The 13,860-nt window shown below is 54.7% G+C and overlaps 1 protein-coding gene across 1 annotated transcript in view; it reads right to left on the bottom strand.

Moving 5' to 3' along the window:
* Positions 1 to 12,116, bottom strand: part of NACC2 (NACC family member 2) — a 30,265-nt gene extending 18,149 nt beyond the window's left edge. The window contains exon 1 of the mRNA XM_079706313.1: positions 11,216 to 12,116. Coding sequence (XP_079562439.1) covers positions 11,216 to 12,101 — 886 coding nt within the window. The 5' untranslated portion in view covers positions 12,102 to 12,116. The remainder of the gene's footprint in view (positions 1 to 11,215) is intronic.
* Between the last annotated feature and the right edge of the window lie 1,744 nt (positions 12,117 to 13,860).

Genomic DNA, 13,860 nt, shown 5'->3' with positions numbered 1-13,860 from the left:
TAAGCTTGTGCTCTAGAGCCCACGAGCCACAACTACTGACCCGCGTGCCACAACTACTGAAGCCTGCGTGCCTAGAGCCCATGCTCTGCAACAAGAGAAGCAACTGCAATGAGAAGCCCGCGCACCGCGACAAAGAGTAGCCCCCGCTCGCCACAACTAAAGAGACCCGCAGGCAGCAACAAAGACCCAATGCAGCCAAAAATAAATAAATAAATAATTTAAAAATCCCCTTTACAAAAAAAAAAGTAAATCTTGAGCCCCATATCACACCACATTAAAAAACAAATCAATTCCAGATATACTACAGAGAGAAAATCCTTAATAAGAAAGCAGGAGAGTCTGAATCTTGACTGTTAGAGGGGAAAACAGACGTAAGGAAGAGAGGAGGCTGGGAGAAGCCTAGGACATTGAGTTAAATTTAGAGATATCAGTACAAACTCGTGATTTTTAAGTATATAAATCCCTAGCTCTGACTACTAAAAGGGTATAAAAACAGCACCCTAGTAGCAATAAGCAAATGTAGCACCCAGATCTTGGTTCCTAAATACCATTCCCCACTCAGAGGGAAAAGAGCTGACTCCAGGGCTGGGGAACAGAAAGCATACGATGAGCCTGGGATATTTTGCTGAAAAAGACAATATGAAAATGCTTAAAAAAAAAAAAAGCAACTTTATACTAACACCAAATAAACAACAACAATGAGTGAAGGAATAAAATAAATAAGCAGGGGGTCTGGAGAAGCTCTTCCCTACAAAAGACCACTAACTAATAGATGTAGGAGTTATGGAGTTCTGATCACCACTTTGCAACCATCAGAGTAGTGATCAATCCAGGCAAGAATCATCAATAAACACTAAAAGGGTTGGGTGAAAGGCTAATGACACACCTTCTCTTCTCACAGTGACTCCACCTGGCAGAGATCACCTTGACCAAATGACCTGAGGGGCCATCACCAACACTGAGCCAGACCAGGGTCGTGGCGGGAGAAGGACACAGCATTGCTCCTGTGGAATTTCAGCAGAAACGCACACCAGGCACCCAATCGTGAGACAAAACCCAGCAAACCCTAACAGAGGGACCTTCTGCAAAACAGCCAGCCCATGCTCTTTCAGAAGGAAAGTCTCATGAAGGATAAAGGCTGAGAATCTATTCCAGAATAAGAGGACTAAAGAGAATAACCAGAAATGCAATGTGTGATTCTGAACTGAATACTGGATCAGAAAAACCCAACATGACCACAAAGGACAATATTGAGACGACTGGAGAAATTTAAGCATGGAAATTTAAGCATCGTTGATTATACAGTAGTGCTGGGTCAAAAGTGAATTTCCTGGGGACTTCCCTGGTGATCCAGTGGCTAAGACTCCGTGCTCCCAATGCAGGGGGCCTGGGTGCGATCCCTGGTCAGGGACCTAGATCCTGCACACATACCGCAATGAAGATCCCACGTGCCGCAGCTAAAGACTCAGCACAGCCAAAGTAAAACAAACAAACAAAACAAACAAACAAAAAAAAAAAACCCTGAATTTCCTGAGTTTTGAACACTGTACTGTGTTTATGCAAGAGAATGTCCCGTTTGTAAGCAATGCTCAGTATTTTGGGGTAAAAGAGCATAGAATCTGCAACTTGCCTTCAAATGGTTCAGAGAAAAAAAAAAAAACCTATACATAAAAAAAGAAAAAAAATGATAAAGCAAAATGTGGCAAATTCTTACCAGCTAGTGAGTCTGAGGGAAAGGTATACAGTAGTTCTTTGTGCTTATCTTGAAACATTTCTGTCAATTTAAAATGATTTCAAACCAAAAAGACAACTTTAAGGTACACAGAAGAACATCACACTGATCTGGAGGTAAAGGAAGATTTCTTTAAACAAGATATAAGAATAGCTATTGATAAAGAGAAAAAAGTTAATAAACTTACTACCGCAAAATTCTATTAAGAAGATGACAAGTTGCAGAGTGGGAGAAGATATTTATGACACTTGTCTGACAGAAGAGGTCTATTCAGAGTACATAGAAGCTCACGAAAAGCTGTGAGAAAAGGACACACAACTCACTCTACAAAAGTGTGAGAAAGAAGATTTAAATGGGCACTTCCCAAAGGAAGACAGACACGCTGCCAAGAGTATGAAAAAGCACTCAAAATCATTACTCATTATGGAAATTCCACTTAACTCCACCATGAGAGACTCAGGACAAGACTGCTAGGGCTCAACATCCACGATGTCCAGCACCTGTTACAAAATTAATAGATACGTGAAGAACCACAAAAAGGTGATCCTAAAGAGGAGAAAAATCAGTAGGTAGAAACAGACCAAGAAATAACAAAGTGGACAGCATTAGCAGGCAAAGGCTTTAAAACCAGCTATAAAATACAATCAGAACTTTTAAAAAAATGTAAAAGCAGGAACTCAATGAGGGCAGAAATGGAACATACAAATAAGAACAAAACGGGAACTGCAGAAAAGATCAGCAACCATGAAGAAACAGCAATGGAAACCACTCCATCTAAAGCCTAAACAGAAAAAAAGGCTAAAAACGAATAAATAAACAGAGCCTTGGGACCTCAGGGACAAAAACATGTTTAATTGGAGTTGTGGGGGGAAGGGCACAAGATATTCGAAGGAATAATGGTATAAACGCACACGTCCAAAAAGCTCAACAAAATGTAAGCAGAAATAAAAGCTGCCTGAAAAGAAAAGACACAACTCATACAGAGAAACTCAGAGAAGAATGACTATGAGTTCCCGAGGAAAAAAAGTGCATTTCAGAAGACAAGAGCTTCCCTGGTGGCGCAGTGGTTGAGAGTCCGCCTGCCAATGCAGGAGACACGGGTTCGTGCCCCGGTCCAGGAAGATCCCACATGCCGCAGAGCTGCTGGGCCCGTGAGCCATGGCCGCTGAGCCTGTGCGTCCGGAGCCTGTGCTCTGCAACGGGAGAGGCCATAACAGTGAGAGGCCCACGTACCGCAAAAAAAAAAAAAAAATGTATAGCAGAAGACAAGAGAACGTCTACTGAAAGCAGAAAGTAACAGTCAGCCTAGAATTCTACATCCAGCAAAAATACCCTTCAAGAATGAAGGTGACAACTGTACAATGAAAACTGACTAATTTTATTATACATAAATTATACTTCAATAAGGCAGATTTTTAAAAAGGTGATATAAAGACCTCTTTGTAATTTTTCAGAATTCACTACTAGTCCATCACTAGCTTGAAGGAAATTCTCTAAGCAGAAGAAAAATAACACCAGATAGAAACTCTAATCTATACGAGGTACGAAGAACTGGACAAGGTAAATATGTGGGTAAACATAATAGGCTTTTTTTCATATTTTAAATTTCTTAAAAAAAATTAGACATCCACATGGAAAAAAAAAATCAGAACCTCGATCCATGTCTCACACCTTATACAAAAATTAACTCAAAATGGGCCACAGACTAAATGTAAAACCCAAAGCCATAAAACATCTAGAAGAAAACATAGGTGAAAAAATTCTTATAATCTTGTTAGGTAAAGAATCAAATACAACACCAAAAGCATCATCTGTAAGAGAAATTACTGACCATTTAAACTTCATCAGGGGACTTCCCTGGCAGTCCAGTGGTTAAGAATCCACCTTCCAACGCAGGGGACGTGGGTTCGATCTCTGGTCAGGGAACTAAGATCCCACATGCCGTGTGGCAACAAAGCCCGCGGACCACAACTACTGAGCCCGCACGCTGCAACTAGAGAGAAGCCTGCTTGCTGCAAAGAAGAGCCCATGTGTCACAACTAAGACCCAACGCAGCCAAAAATAAGACTTAAAAATTTTAAAAATAAACTTCAACAAAATATTAAAATGTCTATGAAAGACACTAGTAAGGGAAAGAAAAGACAAACTGCAGTCTAGTAGAAAATGTTTACGAGTCACATACCCAACACAGGACTCTCACACCTAGAATGTATAAGGAGTACACCATATCAACAATACTCAATATTCAAACCACCCAATAAAAAGAGGGCAAAAGACTCGAAGAGGCACTTGACCAGAGCAGGTATACAGATGGCAAATAAATACACAAAGGGTGTTCCACATCATTAGACATTAGAGAAATACAAATTAACACTGCACTGTGACACCACTATAGACCATGAGAATGGCTTTTAAAAAAAAGACAAAACCAAGTGCTGACAAGATCATGGAATGACAGGAACTCTCCTGCTTTGCTGGTGGTGATATAAAGTGACAGAACTATTTTAGACAAGAGTTTGGGCAATTTCTTATAAAGTTAAATATGCACTTACCATATGACCCACTATCTCATTCCTAGGCCAATTTACCAAATAGAACTGACAATTCAAGTGTGCACAAAAACCTAGATGCCACGTTTGTAGCAGCTCAATCCATTACCACTAAAAACTAGAAATAAACCAAAGGTGCTTCGACTGGCAACTAGATAAACCCATCACGGGAATACTATGCAGTCAAAAAAAAAAAAAAAAGAACCACGAACTCACACAACACGAATGAACCTCAAATGCATTGAATCAAAAGGCCACACACTGTGTGATTCCACTGATGAGACAGAAAACAGACCAGTGGTCGCAGGAGTTGGGAGAGAGGAAGAAAAGACTACAAAGGGGCCACAGGGGATGATAAAATGTGGGAGGTGACTGCTCTGTATCTTGATTATGGAAGTGATCACATGACTATATACACTTGTTTAAACTCAGAGAACAATTTGCCCCAAAGAGTAAATTCTACTCTATTTAAATTTTAAAAGTGATTAAAAGTGGAAAAAAGACAACTGTCTGTTTCAAGTAAAAACAATAACATCATCATAAGGCTTATAGCCTATGAAGAAGTAAAATACATGACAACAATTTCACTAAGGACCGGAGCGGGGAAATGAAAACACACTGTTTTGAAAGTCTGAGTTCCACAGGAGGGGGTGATATACCTGAGAAGGTTGATGGGATAAGTCAAAGATTCATGAGTCAGCTCCAGACGACCGAAGCATGGAGGGAGTGTGGGGGGGATGTCTAACCACTAGGTCAACAGCAGAGCTAAAGAGAAACTCTGGAAAAATTCTATCAGAAAGTGGTGGAAAAGAGGAAAAGAAGAAAACATGACTAATAAAAAACTAATAGTGAGATGACAGACCTGAACCTAACCCCCTTGAAAATTACACTAAACGTAAACGGTCGAAAGATTCCCAATAAAAGATGGTCAGACTGGATAAAAAAGCAGATCTCAATCATGTGCTACCTGTAAGAATTGAGCTTTAAGACACAGGTAGGTTAACAGTAAAAGGATGAAAACAGCCAACACCAGGTAAATACTAAACAGTAGAGAGCTGGCACGGCTATATTAATACCTGCATAGATCAGAAATGGATAAACTCCTTGAAAGACACAAATTACCATGGCTCGAGCAAGATGTGAGAGACATCTGAACAGTTCTACATCTAAACTAACAGAATGTATAATTGAAAACCTTCCCATGAGGAACAAAAACAACAACAAAACTGCAGGCCCAAGTGGCTTCACTGGTGAATGAATTCTATCAAATGCTTCAGAAAGAAATAACATCAAACTTATACAAACTCTTTCAGAAAATTAAGGAGAAGAGACAATAAGGTTAGCATATCCTCCTACAAAACCAGACAAAGATACTACAGGCAAACTATGGATAATTAACCTTCATGAACGTAGATGCAAAATTCCTTAAGAAAACATTAGCAAATTGAATCCAGCAATATATAAAACAATAAAACATAATGACCAAGTGGGACTTATCCCAGGAGTTCAAGGGTGGTTCAACATTTAAAAATTAACTGATGCAATACACCACATCAGTAAAATTAAGGAGAAAACCCACATAATAATTTCAGTAGATGAACAGAAAAGCAGTCCCACGTGTACGTGGATGTTCACAGCAGCACGATAACGGCCACACACGACTGCCACTGGTGGCATGTCCATGGCATGGGAGAATACCATCAACCACAAGGACCAAGGACCCACACTCAGAACCACACGGATGAATCGATCTCAAGATACAGTAAATGAAAAAAGTCAAAAATAAAAGACTCCGTTCTGTGTGATCCCACTTAAGGAAAAATGACAGTGATGGAAAGCAACGGGGCTGCGGGGGTGGGGTGGGATGGGGAGGACGCGGGGAAACATGTGAGGGAAGTAAATTGTTGTGTATCTTGACCATGGTACTTGACTGATTACAATGGCCAAACTCATCACCTGTACACTTGAAACTGGCATATTTTATTGTATGTAAACACTTTAATAAATAAAAAAGACAGGGAGAAAAAGGCGGGACTGCCCACCCAGCACAGGGAAGTCTCAAACTCATTCTGCTGACGAGACAGCCGGACCAGAGTGCAGACAGCCTGATTCTGTTTACGTGACGGACAAAAGTATCCAGAGGACAGAAAGCAGATCTGAGGCTGCCAGCGGCTGGGGGAGGGGATGCCAGCAAAGGGGCGCAAGGGCCCCCAGGGTGACGGACACATTCTCCATCTGACTGTGCTAATGGCACCACACCCGGATCTCAAATGGGTAATTTCATACCCGTGTCACCGAGGTATTTAAGTTACACCTCAATAAAACCGGTTTAAGAAGAAATCTCAGGGTGTTTGGGGGTGTGAGGGTTAAACGTGACACTGCATGGAAGCTGAAGCCAGGGAGCCAGGGGGGCCGCCCCTGGAGGCCCTCAGGGATGAGCCCCAGATGGTGCCTGGGGTGCCCGGCCAGCCCTCAGGGTAGCCTCCGGGGTATACAGTGGGACAGACACACTGGCGCAGGCACCTCCTTTGCCTGGCCTGAGCTGCCAAGATACTGCCTTAAAAGAGCGGGAACCCCCCGAGCCTGGGCAGGCCGTCCCCACCTGGGCACCACTGTAGCCAGGCCAGGGGTTGTGCTGGGCTCTAACGGTGCAGACGCCCCTGGCCCAGGGCAGGAGGCAGTGTGGGAGGCGGGGAGTGGGGCTTGCAGAACCCATCCTGACTGCTCCCACTCTGTGGGACCCCCAAGCGACAGCTCATGAGCTCTGAGCTGTGGGTGGGAGCAGCCGCCAACCAGGCTTCCCAGAGGCTCTGCTGGAGGGACGCCCTGCCGTGCGGAGGGGGAACGCTGCAGGCTTGGCCCGCCCCCCGTAAGATGGGACAGCAGCCGCGCTGACCTCACAGGCCATGCTGCGAAGGCCTGGCCCGGGGCAGGGCTCTATCTTCCCGCGTGCAGGAGCCACCTGCGGCCTCTGCTCAGAGCGGCGGAACCCGGGAACAGACGTGCTGCCGCATGCCAGGACCCCCTCCCGCGCACCACCAGGGTCCGTCCCACGTCCAGGCGTGGGGACAGTGGGCAGACCCGGAGGGGAAGGGAGAGCAGGGCCACACAGGGCCACCAGCTCACTGGCCACCAGCAGGGCACCCCCCAGCAGTCCCTTCCTGAGAAAGGGTGAAGGTGAAAGCTCGGGGCTGGTGCGTAAACACCTAGGCAGGCCTGTGGCTCAGAAGCCCGTAGGGAGCACATCTGCCTGCGGGATTCAACATCTGCCCAGTGAGGGGGGCGGGCCTGGAGGCCAGAAGGGGGTCAGAACCGCAGAGAACAGGGGAGGGGGCTCCTCCCCGCACCCCTCAGCCTCACTCCCAGGCCGAGGGGCAGCCTGCCCTGACGGTGGCCCCCTGCCACGATGAAACACCACATCAGGGTCCAGTCTGGTGTCTCTCTGTGTCCACAGCGGGCGAGGGCAGGGACTACGCCCATCCTGGCCACCACTGCTCGCAGCCTGTGGGTACAGATGTGCCCAAAGAGCGTGAACCAGGAGAGACCGTGGGAGCAGACCCCTCACGGCGGGGTGCCCTTGTGCCCTGCCCGCCCCCGGAACCAACACCAAGGCCCCCAGACCCGCGCTGCCTTGACGGGGCGGCCCCTGGCTCCTGCCCCACTCCCGGCTAGAGGCCGATGTGCAGAGAGATGCCACCGGCTCTGGGCCGTGCGGAGCTGAAGCGCGAGCTGCCCTGAGCCCCGGGGTGGGGGGTTGAGCCCACTGCGACGTGGGGTGAGTCTGATCGGCCCCATCATTGTTAGGGCCTTCCCAGTGGCACCTCTCCTAACCTAACCAATTAGAAACCACCCACTATCCTCCAACAGGGAAGTGGATAAATCAACCACGGCATCTCCACGAACGGACGACGACACAGGACTTGGACAGAATGGAGGAACACACAGGACGGAAACGGGAAACCACGCGGGGGCTGCAGGGGGGAGGGATCAGGAGTCCGTCCACTCATCTGTAATATTCAATTCCTCGATTTCCACAACAAGAGGCCCATCACATGGGAGCTGCTAACAGCTCTTCACGGGGATGAGGGTGGGGACGGGGTCTCCAGTGCAGGGCTCTGCGTCCTTCGCTTTCCTGCACACGGCGTGCTGGAGAGAAGACCCCTGAAGGTCACTCAGGCCACCCCTCGCCTGGCAGGTGGGAAAACCGAAAGGAAAGGGACTCCTGAGAACCCTTATGCGCCACTTCACCTTAGAAACATTCCGATTCCACCAGCTCGAGAGCCCTGCCCAATCCTTGTCCAGGCCCCAGCACGGGGCACCTGGCTATTCAGCTGTCCATGCGGGGTGTGAGGATGCCCCCTGGCCAGACCAGGCCAGCACAGAGGGAGCCTGGGGTACGGGAAGCCAGTGCCCAAGGAGCAGCCAGCCTTTGGGGACGGGCCCCTCTCTGCCTGCCCGGCCCCCACGGACCCTCCCCCCAACCCTCTTCCCAGCGCACCCGGTGCCCAGTGATGCCAGCAACGTCACTGCCGATAACCTAGATTTTAACCAAGAAATCACACCCCCCCTCCCTGCCCCACTTACGGGCTCAGGGAGGAGAAAACCCAGACCAGAGCCTCCAGAGTCCTGTTGGAGACAGGCTCCCAGGCCACCGCCCCCAGTCTCGCAGCTTCCCTCCACCCCGTCCCACCTCCAACGCTCCCAGGGATGTGGGATGAGGGGCTCACAGGCCTTGGCTGACCTGTGCCCGGCCCCAGTAGGACCCAGCAGCTGGTCTCAGTGTGGGAGGGGCTGGTGAGAAAGCGCAGTCACAGTCAAGGCAGTGGGGCAGCTCGGTCTCCCAAGCCGCACCCCGGGCTGTCCTCGGCCACCTCCCTTGGCTCCTTGGAAAATCCAAGGGCGCAGGTGGGCCACAACTGTCCAGGTGAGGAGAGGGTCCAGGCTCATGCAGCCAGAGGGGCAGGTGCCCTCAGACGGGCTACCGCCCTGCACCCACACCCAGCAATCCCAACACCTGTGGTGTCTCTCACCATCTCGTACACACCAAGGCCCGAGGCCACACTGGCGGGAAGGGGGCCATACAGGGAGGACCCGGGGGTGACACCTTAACTAGGGTCCTCTCCTGGTTCGGCACTGTACCACCAGGGACCACCAGTGGGCAGCCCCGCCCCTGGGCCCTCAGCAGATTCTGCCCTGACTCCTCCGTTGAGCCGTCCAGCTGCTGGCATTGGGTGGGGGGGGCGGTCCTGCAGGGTTTGCCCTGAGCCCATGTAGCCTGTTTTCCTGGGGAAGGGGCTTGGGAGCCACCCCAGCTCCCTCTGGCCCAGTCTGTCTGGGTGCCAACGGATCTTTCTACCCCCTGGGGGCTGTCAGGGAGATGGCGGGGTCAGGCAGAGGAAACTGCACACGGGTGGTTCCCAGGGTCCCGGCCAGGCCTCATCCACACCAGAGCTGCGGGCTTCTTGGTGTCAGGAACACCAAGCCCTCCCCCCTACCACTAAGAGGAAAAAACCCAGTCCAGACGGAGGTGGTCTGTGTGCTAATACCCTGCACAATTCATACAAATATGACAAAACGCATTCAAATAAAGTCATGAGCCCTGGGAAAACCAAGGCCCAGGGCCCCTGCAGGGGAGCTGCCCAGGGCAGTGCCTCCCCCGCAGCTCTGAGAGGGACCCTGAGAAGGGCCCACGTCAGCCAGACCAGAGACGGAAACCCAGCCGCCCAGTGCCACATGGGGACCGGCTGTCCCAGCAGCCCGAGCTGGCCAGTGCACCAGGCTCCCTCTGCTCCCGCCCCCCAGGACTGATAGACCAGCGCCCGCCTGGAGGTGGAGGAGTGGAGGGGGAGGGGGGAGGGGCAGCGTCGGCCCCATCAGGACGCGAGGACGTGGTGGGTCTCTGGGACAGAAAGAGTCCCCAGACTGCCCTCTGGGGCCCCAGCTCTGGGATGCCACTTCCCACTGGCAGCACGCATCCGGGCCAGTCACTGGACACGGGCCCCGCATGCAAATCAGGACAGGCAGCGGGCCCAGGCACACAGCCAGTTTTCGGGGAACACAGAGGGCAAGGGGACACCTGACCTGGGGCCTCAACTACGGGACCCTTCACGTAGCAAATCCTGAACCGTCTCTGGCGATCGTGATGCAGTTTACAGGCAACACCAGGCATCGCAAATCAGTGCGTGTTGGGTTTACAGATCCCAAATGCGGGAGTCCCCCCCAAAACAAGTTGAGGGGCAGCACGTTCAGTTCAAGAGGCACCCTCTGGCCGGCCGCTTGGTGCTGGCCCCAGGGAGACGGCCGCGACTGCGAGGGGCCCAAGGGACTCTCTGGCCTCCCTGAGTCAGAGGGAAGGCAGAAGCACATGGGTGGGGAAAGGGCTGAGGTCAAAGGCAGCGAAGATGGGCCTGCCGGGGCAGGCACCTCAGCGACAGGGACACTGAGGCCTCAAGCAGGTGAGTGACCAGTCTGGGTCACACACTGCCCTGTGAGCCCTCAGGCAGGTCCCTGGTCCACTGAGGCCCTCAGTCTCTTCATCAGTCCGGTGCAAGCCAGGGGTCTGTCCCACACGCTACACTGCGGCTGAACTTTCCCGTGGCCACTCATCTCACCCAGGATGAGTTTAAAGTCCTTAGCTAAGGCCCTGCAAGACGGACCTGGGTCCTGCCCCTGCCTCGGGCGTCAGCTCCTGCCAGCTCATCCAGTCTGGGCTGGGGACTGTCCCCGTACACCTGCAGCACAGCGGCCACCCCGAGCTGTGCCCCCGGGGTGCCCTGGCCCCCGGACGTGCCCGTCTCCCTGCCAGGCTGTGAATGCCACGGGGTAAGGCCAGGCTAGCCTCGGTGCCCACACAGGAGGCGCTGGGAGGTCCGCCGGTGCCCGCAGGCGGGCGGCCGCAGTGGCGGCGTGGGCACAGGCCCCCACCACGTGTTACCTGCGTAGCTGCCCGTGGCCTTGATGTACATCTGGCCATACTGCTCCTCCACCATGGTGTCGTAGGCCTCGTCATCCTCCTCGTCCTCCTCGTTGTGGTAGGAGGTGGGGCTGTCGGTGGTGGGCAGGCTGCTGGCGCCCGGGCTGGTCCGCTCCCCCTGGGAGTACTGCGCCTGCTGGATGCTGGGGATGAGGGTGGCCAGGCTGGGCACCCCGTAGTAGGAGACCCGGGGCAGCTTGAGAGGGGCCGTGCCTGCCGCCACCGCGGGGCCCGTCGCCACTGTCGCGCCGTCCCGGGTCCCCGTCTCCAGCGGGCGCTTGGGGGCCAGGCCTGGGCCTGCAGCCAGCGGCAGCTCCATGGCTTCGTGCTTGACGCGGGTTAGCAGCGGGATGGGCACAGAGGGGGACACGACGTAGGGGGGCGCGGCGGTGACCGGCTGCAGCTGGTTGCAGGGGCTCTGGGGCTCGGAGCTGGCGTCCTCGATCATAGCGGTCTGCGAGTCGCAGTGGGGTGAGCTCACCTTGAACATGAGGTCCGTGCCGCGCTCCACGATGTGCTGGATCTGCAGGAAGCCGGCCGTGTACATGACCACGAGCTGCTCGCTGGCCGCCATGGTCAGCCTGCCCGTGTAGCAGAAGGACAGGATCTGCTGGAAGCAGGCGGGCGGCACGGAGCCCGGCAGCTCGAAGGCGCTCTTGCTGTTCCCGCTGAACAGGTCGCGGAAGTAGAGGCTGCTGGCGGCCAGCACGGCCCGATGGGCCTTGAAGGCCTGGCCCTTGACCACGATGGACACATCGCAGTAGAGGCCCAGCAGACGCTGCTCGTTGAGGCAGCCGAGCACGGTGTTCCCGAAGTTGGGGATCTCGATGTGCAGCATCTGCGACATGGCGGGCGGGGGCGGCGGGTGGGCCTCAGACTCAGTGCGGGAGCGGCCGCGCGGGGCGCATCTGCGGGAGAGAGGGCGCCGCGGTCAGGCTCGGGCTCCCGGACGTCCAGCGGCCCACCGGCAGGGCCGGGCCCCGCACCACCCTGCTCTGCCCCAGTGCCCGGGCCCCCCTCCGGGGCACCCCAGACCCTCCAGCCGCCACGAGCCAGACCAGGTGTCGCCGCAGACCCGGCTGACGGTGGGACCCTGGCAGGGCCGTCAGTGCCGCCCAGGATGCTAGAAGCCCCAGCTGGGTTTCCAGCCGGGGTAGCGGGGGGCCCACACCACTCTGGGACGCTCCCAGAGTCCACCCAGCAGAGTGCGTAAGCCCTCGGGGCCGGGAGACACCCTGCCCTGGCAGAAGACGAGAACAGGCCTGCAGGCGGCAGACAGACAGGAGGACGGGAGGACGGGACGGGGCGGTCCACCCACAGCACTGGAGGGGCGAGGGCGGCAGGCCCGCGTCTGCACAACTCTTCTCCCAGGAAAAAGTTAGCAGCAAAGGAGCCCCTTGCCGCTTGTCCCTGGGAGGGGCCCGAACCCAGAGCGAGGGGCAGGGCACCGCGGTGTGTGTGGCCGGGGTCTCGTGGTGGCGGGCTGTTTCTCGGAGGCTTTGCTTTCGGTTTGCTTTTCCCCTTTTCCCTAGAGCAGCTGTGCAGAGGGCCCGCCAGGGGGGGCATTCTGCCCCGCCGGCTGAGAAGCCGCCCCTTCGGCCCTCGGGAGAGGCGGGCAGGAGTGGTTGCCCAGGGAAGTGAGCTGAAGCTGGGAGAACTCAGCCTCTCCGCCACCTCTGCTTGCCCTCCAGGCAAAGGAGACCTCGGGCCAGAGGGGCTCCGAGCCGCGCCCGGCTCCCCCAGCCCGAGCTGCCTCGGGGACCCGGCTGCCAGCCCCGGAGTTGGGAGCCTGTCGCAGCCCCACCTGCGCGCCCTCCCGGGCCCCCAGCTCCCGATGCCGGCCGATCCCTGCTGGCTCACTCCCAGCCCAGGTGATTAAAGGGGTCGTGGGGAGACAGGGGAGGGCCGAGCAAGGGATTGGCCGTGGTCGGGATGCTGCCGGCCCGCCGGGTCTGGGGATGGGGCTCCCGGGCTGTGGATCTGGTGTCCGACTCAGAGAAGCGGGGCCGGGACGGACGGGCCGGAGAAGGCGCCGGCCCAACTCCGCGCAGCCGGCGCCCGTACAAAGGGACGCTCGGTCCCGCGGTAGGAAAGTGCGGGCGGCCACAGAGGCGCCGGGCGGCCGGCGGAAGGAGGGCGGAGCGCCGGCCCGGCCGCCGACAGGAGTTGAGCAGGTGGGCGGCCGCCCGGGGGGAGGGCCCGCAGTGCCCCCGCTGCGGAGAAGTTGCCGGCCTGGCCGGTGGCACCGGCGGCAGGGGAGACCTACCTTTGGCCGCTGCCGCCGTGGCCCCGGCACTGCCCACTCAGCCTGGCAGGGGCAGGCTCGCCCGCACGCCGGCCGCCCGCAGCCGCCAGCTGCTCCGGGAATGCAGCAAACGGAGCGGGAGCCCTTGGGGTGGGGAGGGCGAGAGGAGCTGCGGGGGGAGGAGGAGGGGGAGGCGGGGGGGGAGGAGGATGGGGGGAGGAGGGGGACAGAGAGTCTCGGCTGGGCTGGGCCGCGGCTCAGCTGCACCCAGCCCGGCTCTCCGGGGCAGCGCACAGCATCTAAATGAAGAGGCCGGATGCAGACGGACATTCAGGCAGCTCTGGGGAATGAATAGCCGCCT

The sequence above is a fragment of the Hyperoodon ampullatus genome (genome assembly GCF_949752795.1).
Source record: "Hyperoodon ampullatus genome assembly, chromosome: 6".
Lineage (NCBI taxonomy): Eukaryota > Metazoa > Chordata > Mammalia > Artiodactyla > Ziphiidae > Hyperoodon > Hyperoodon ampullatus.
The sequence above is the reverse complement of the archived record's forward strand: the minus strand, read 5'-3'. Positions and strand labels throughout refer to the sequence as shown.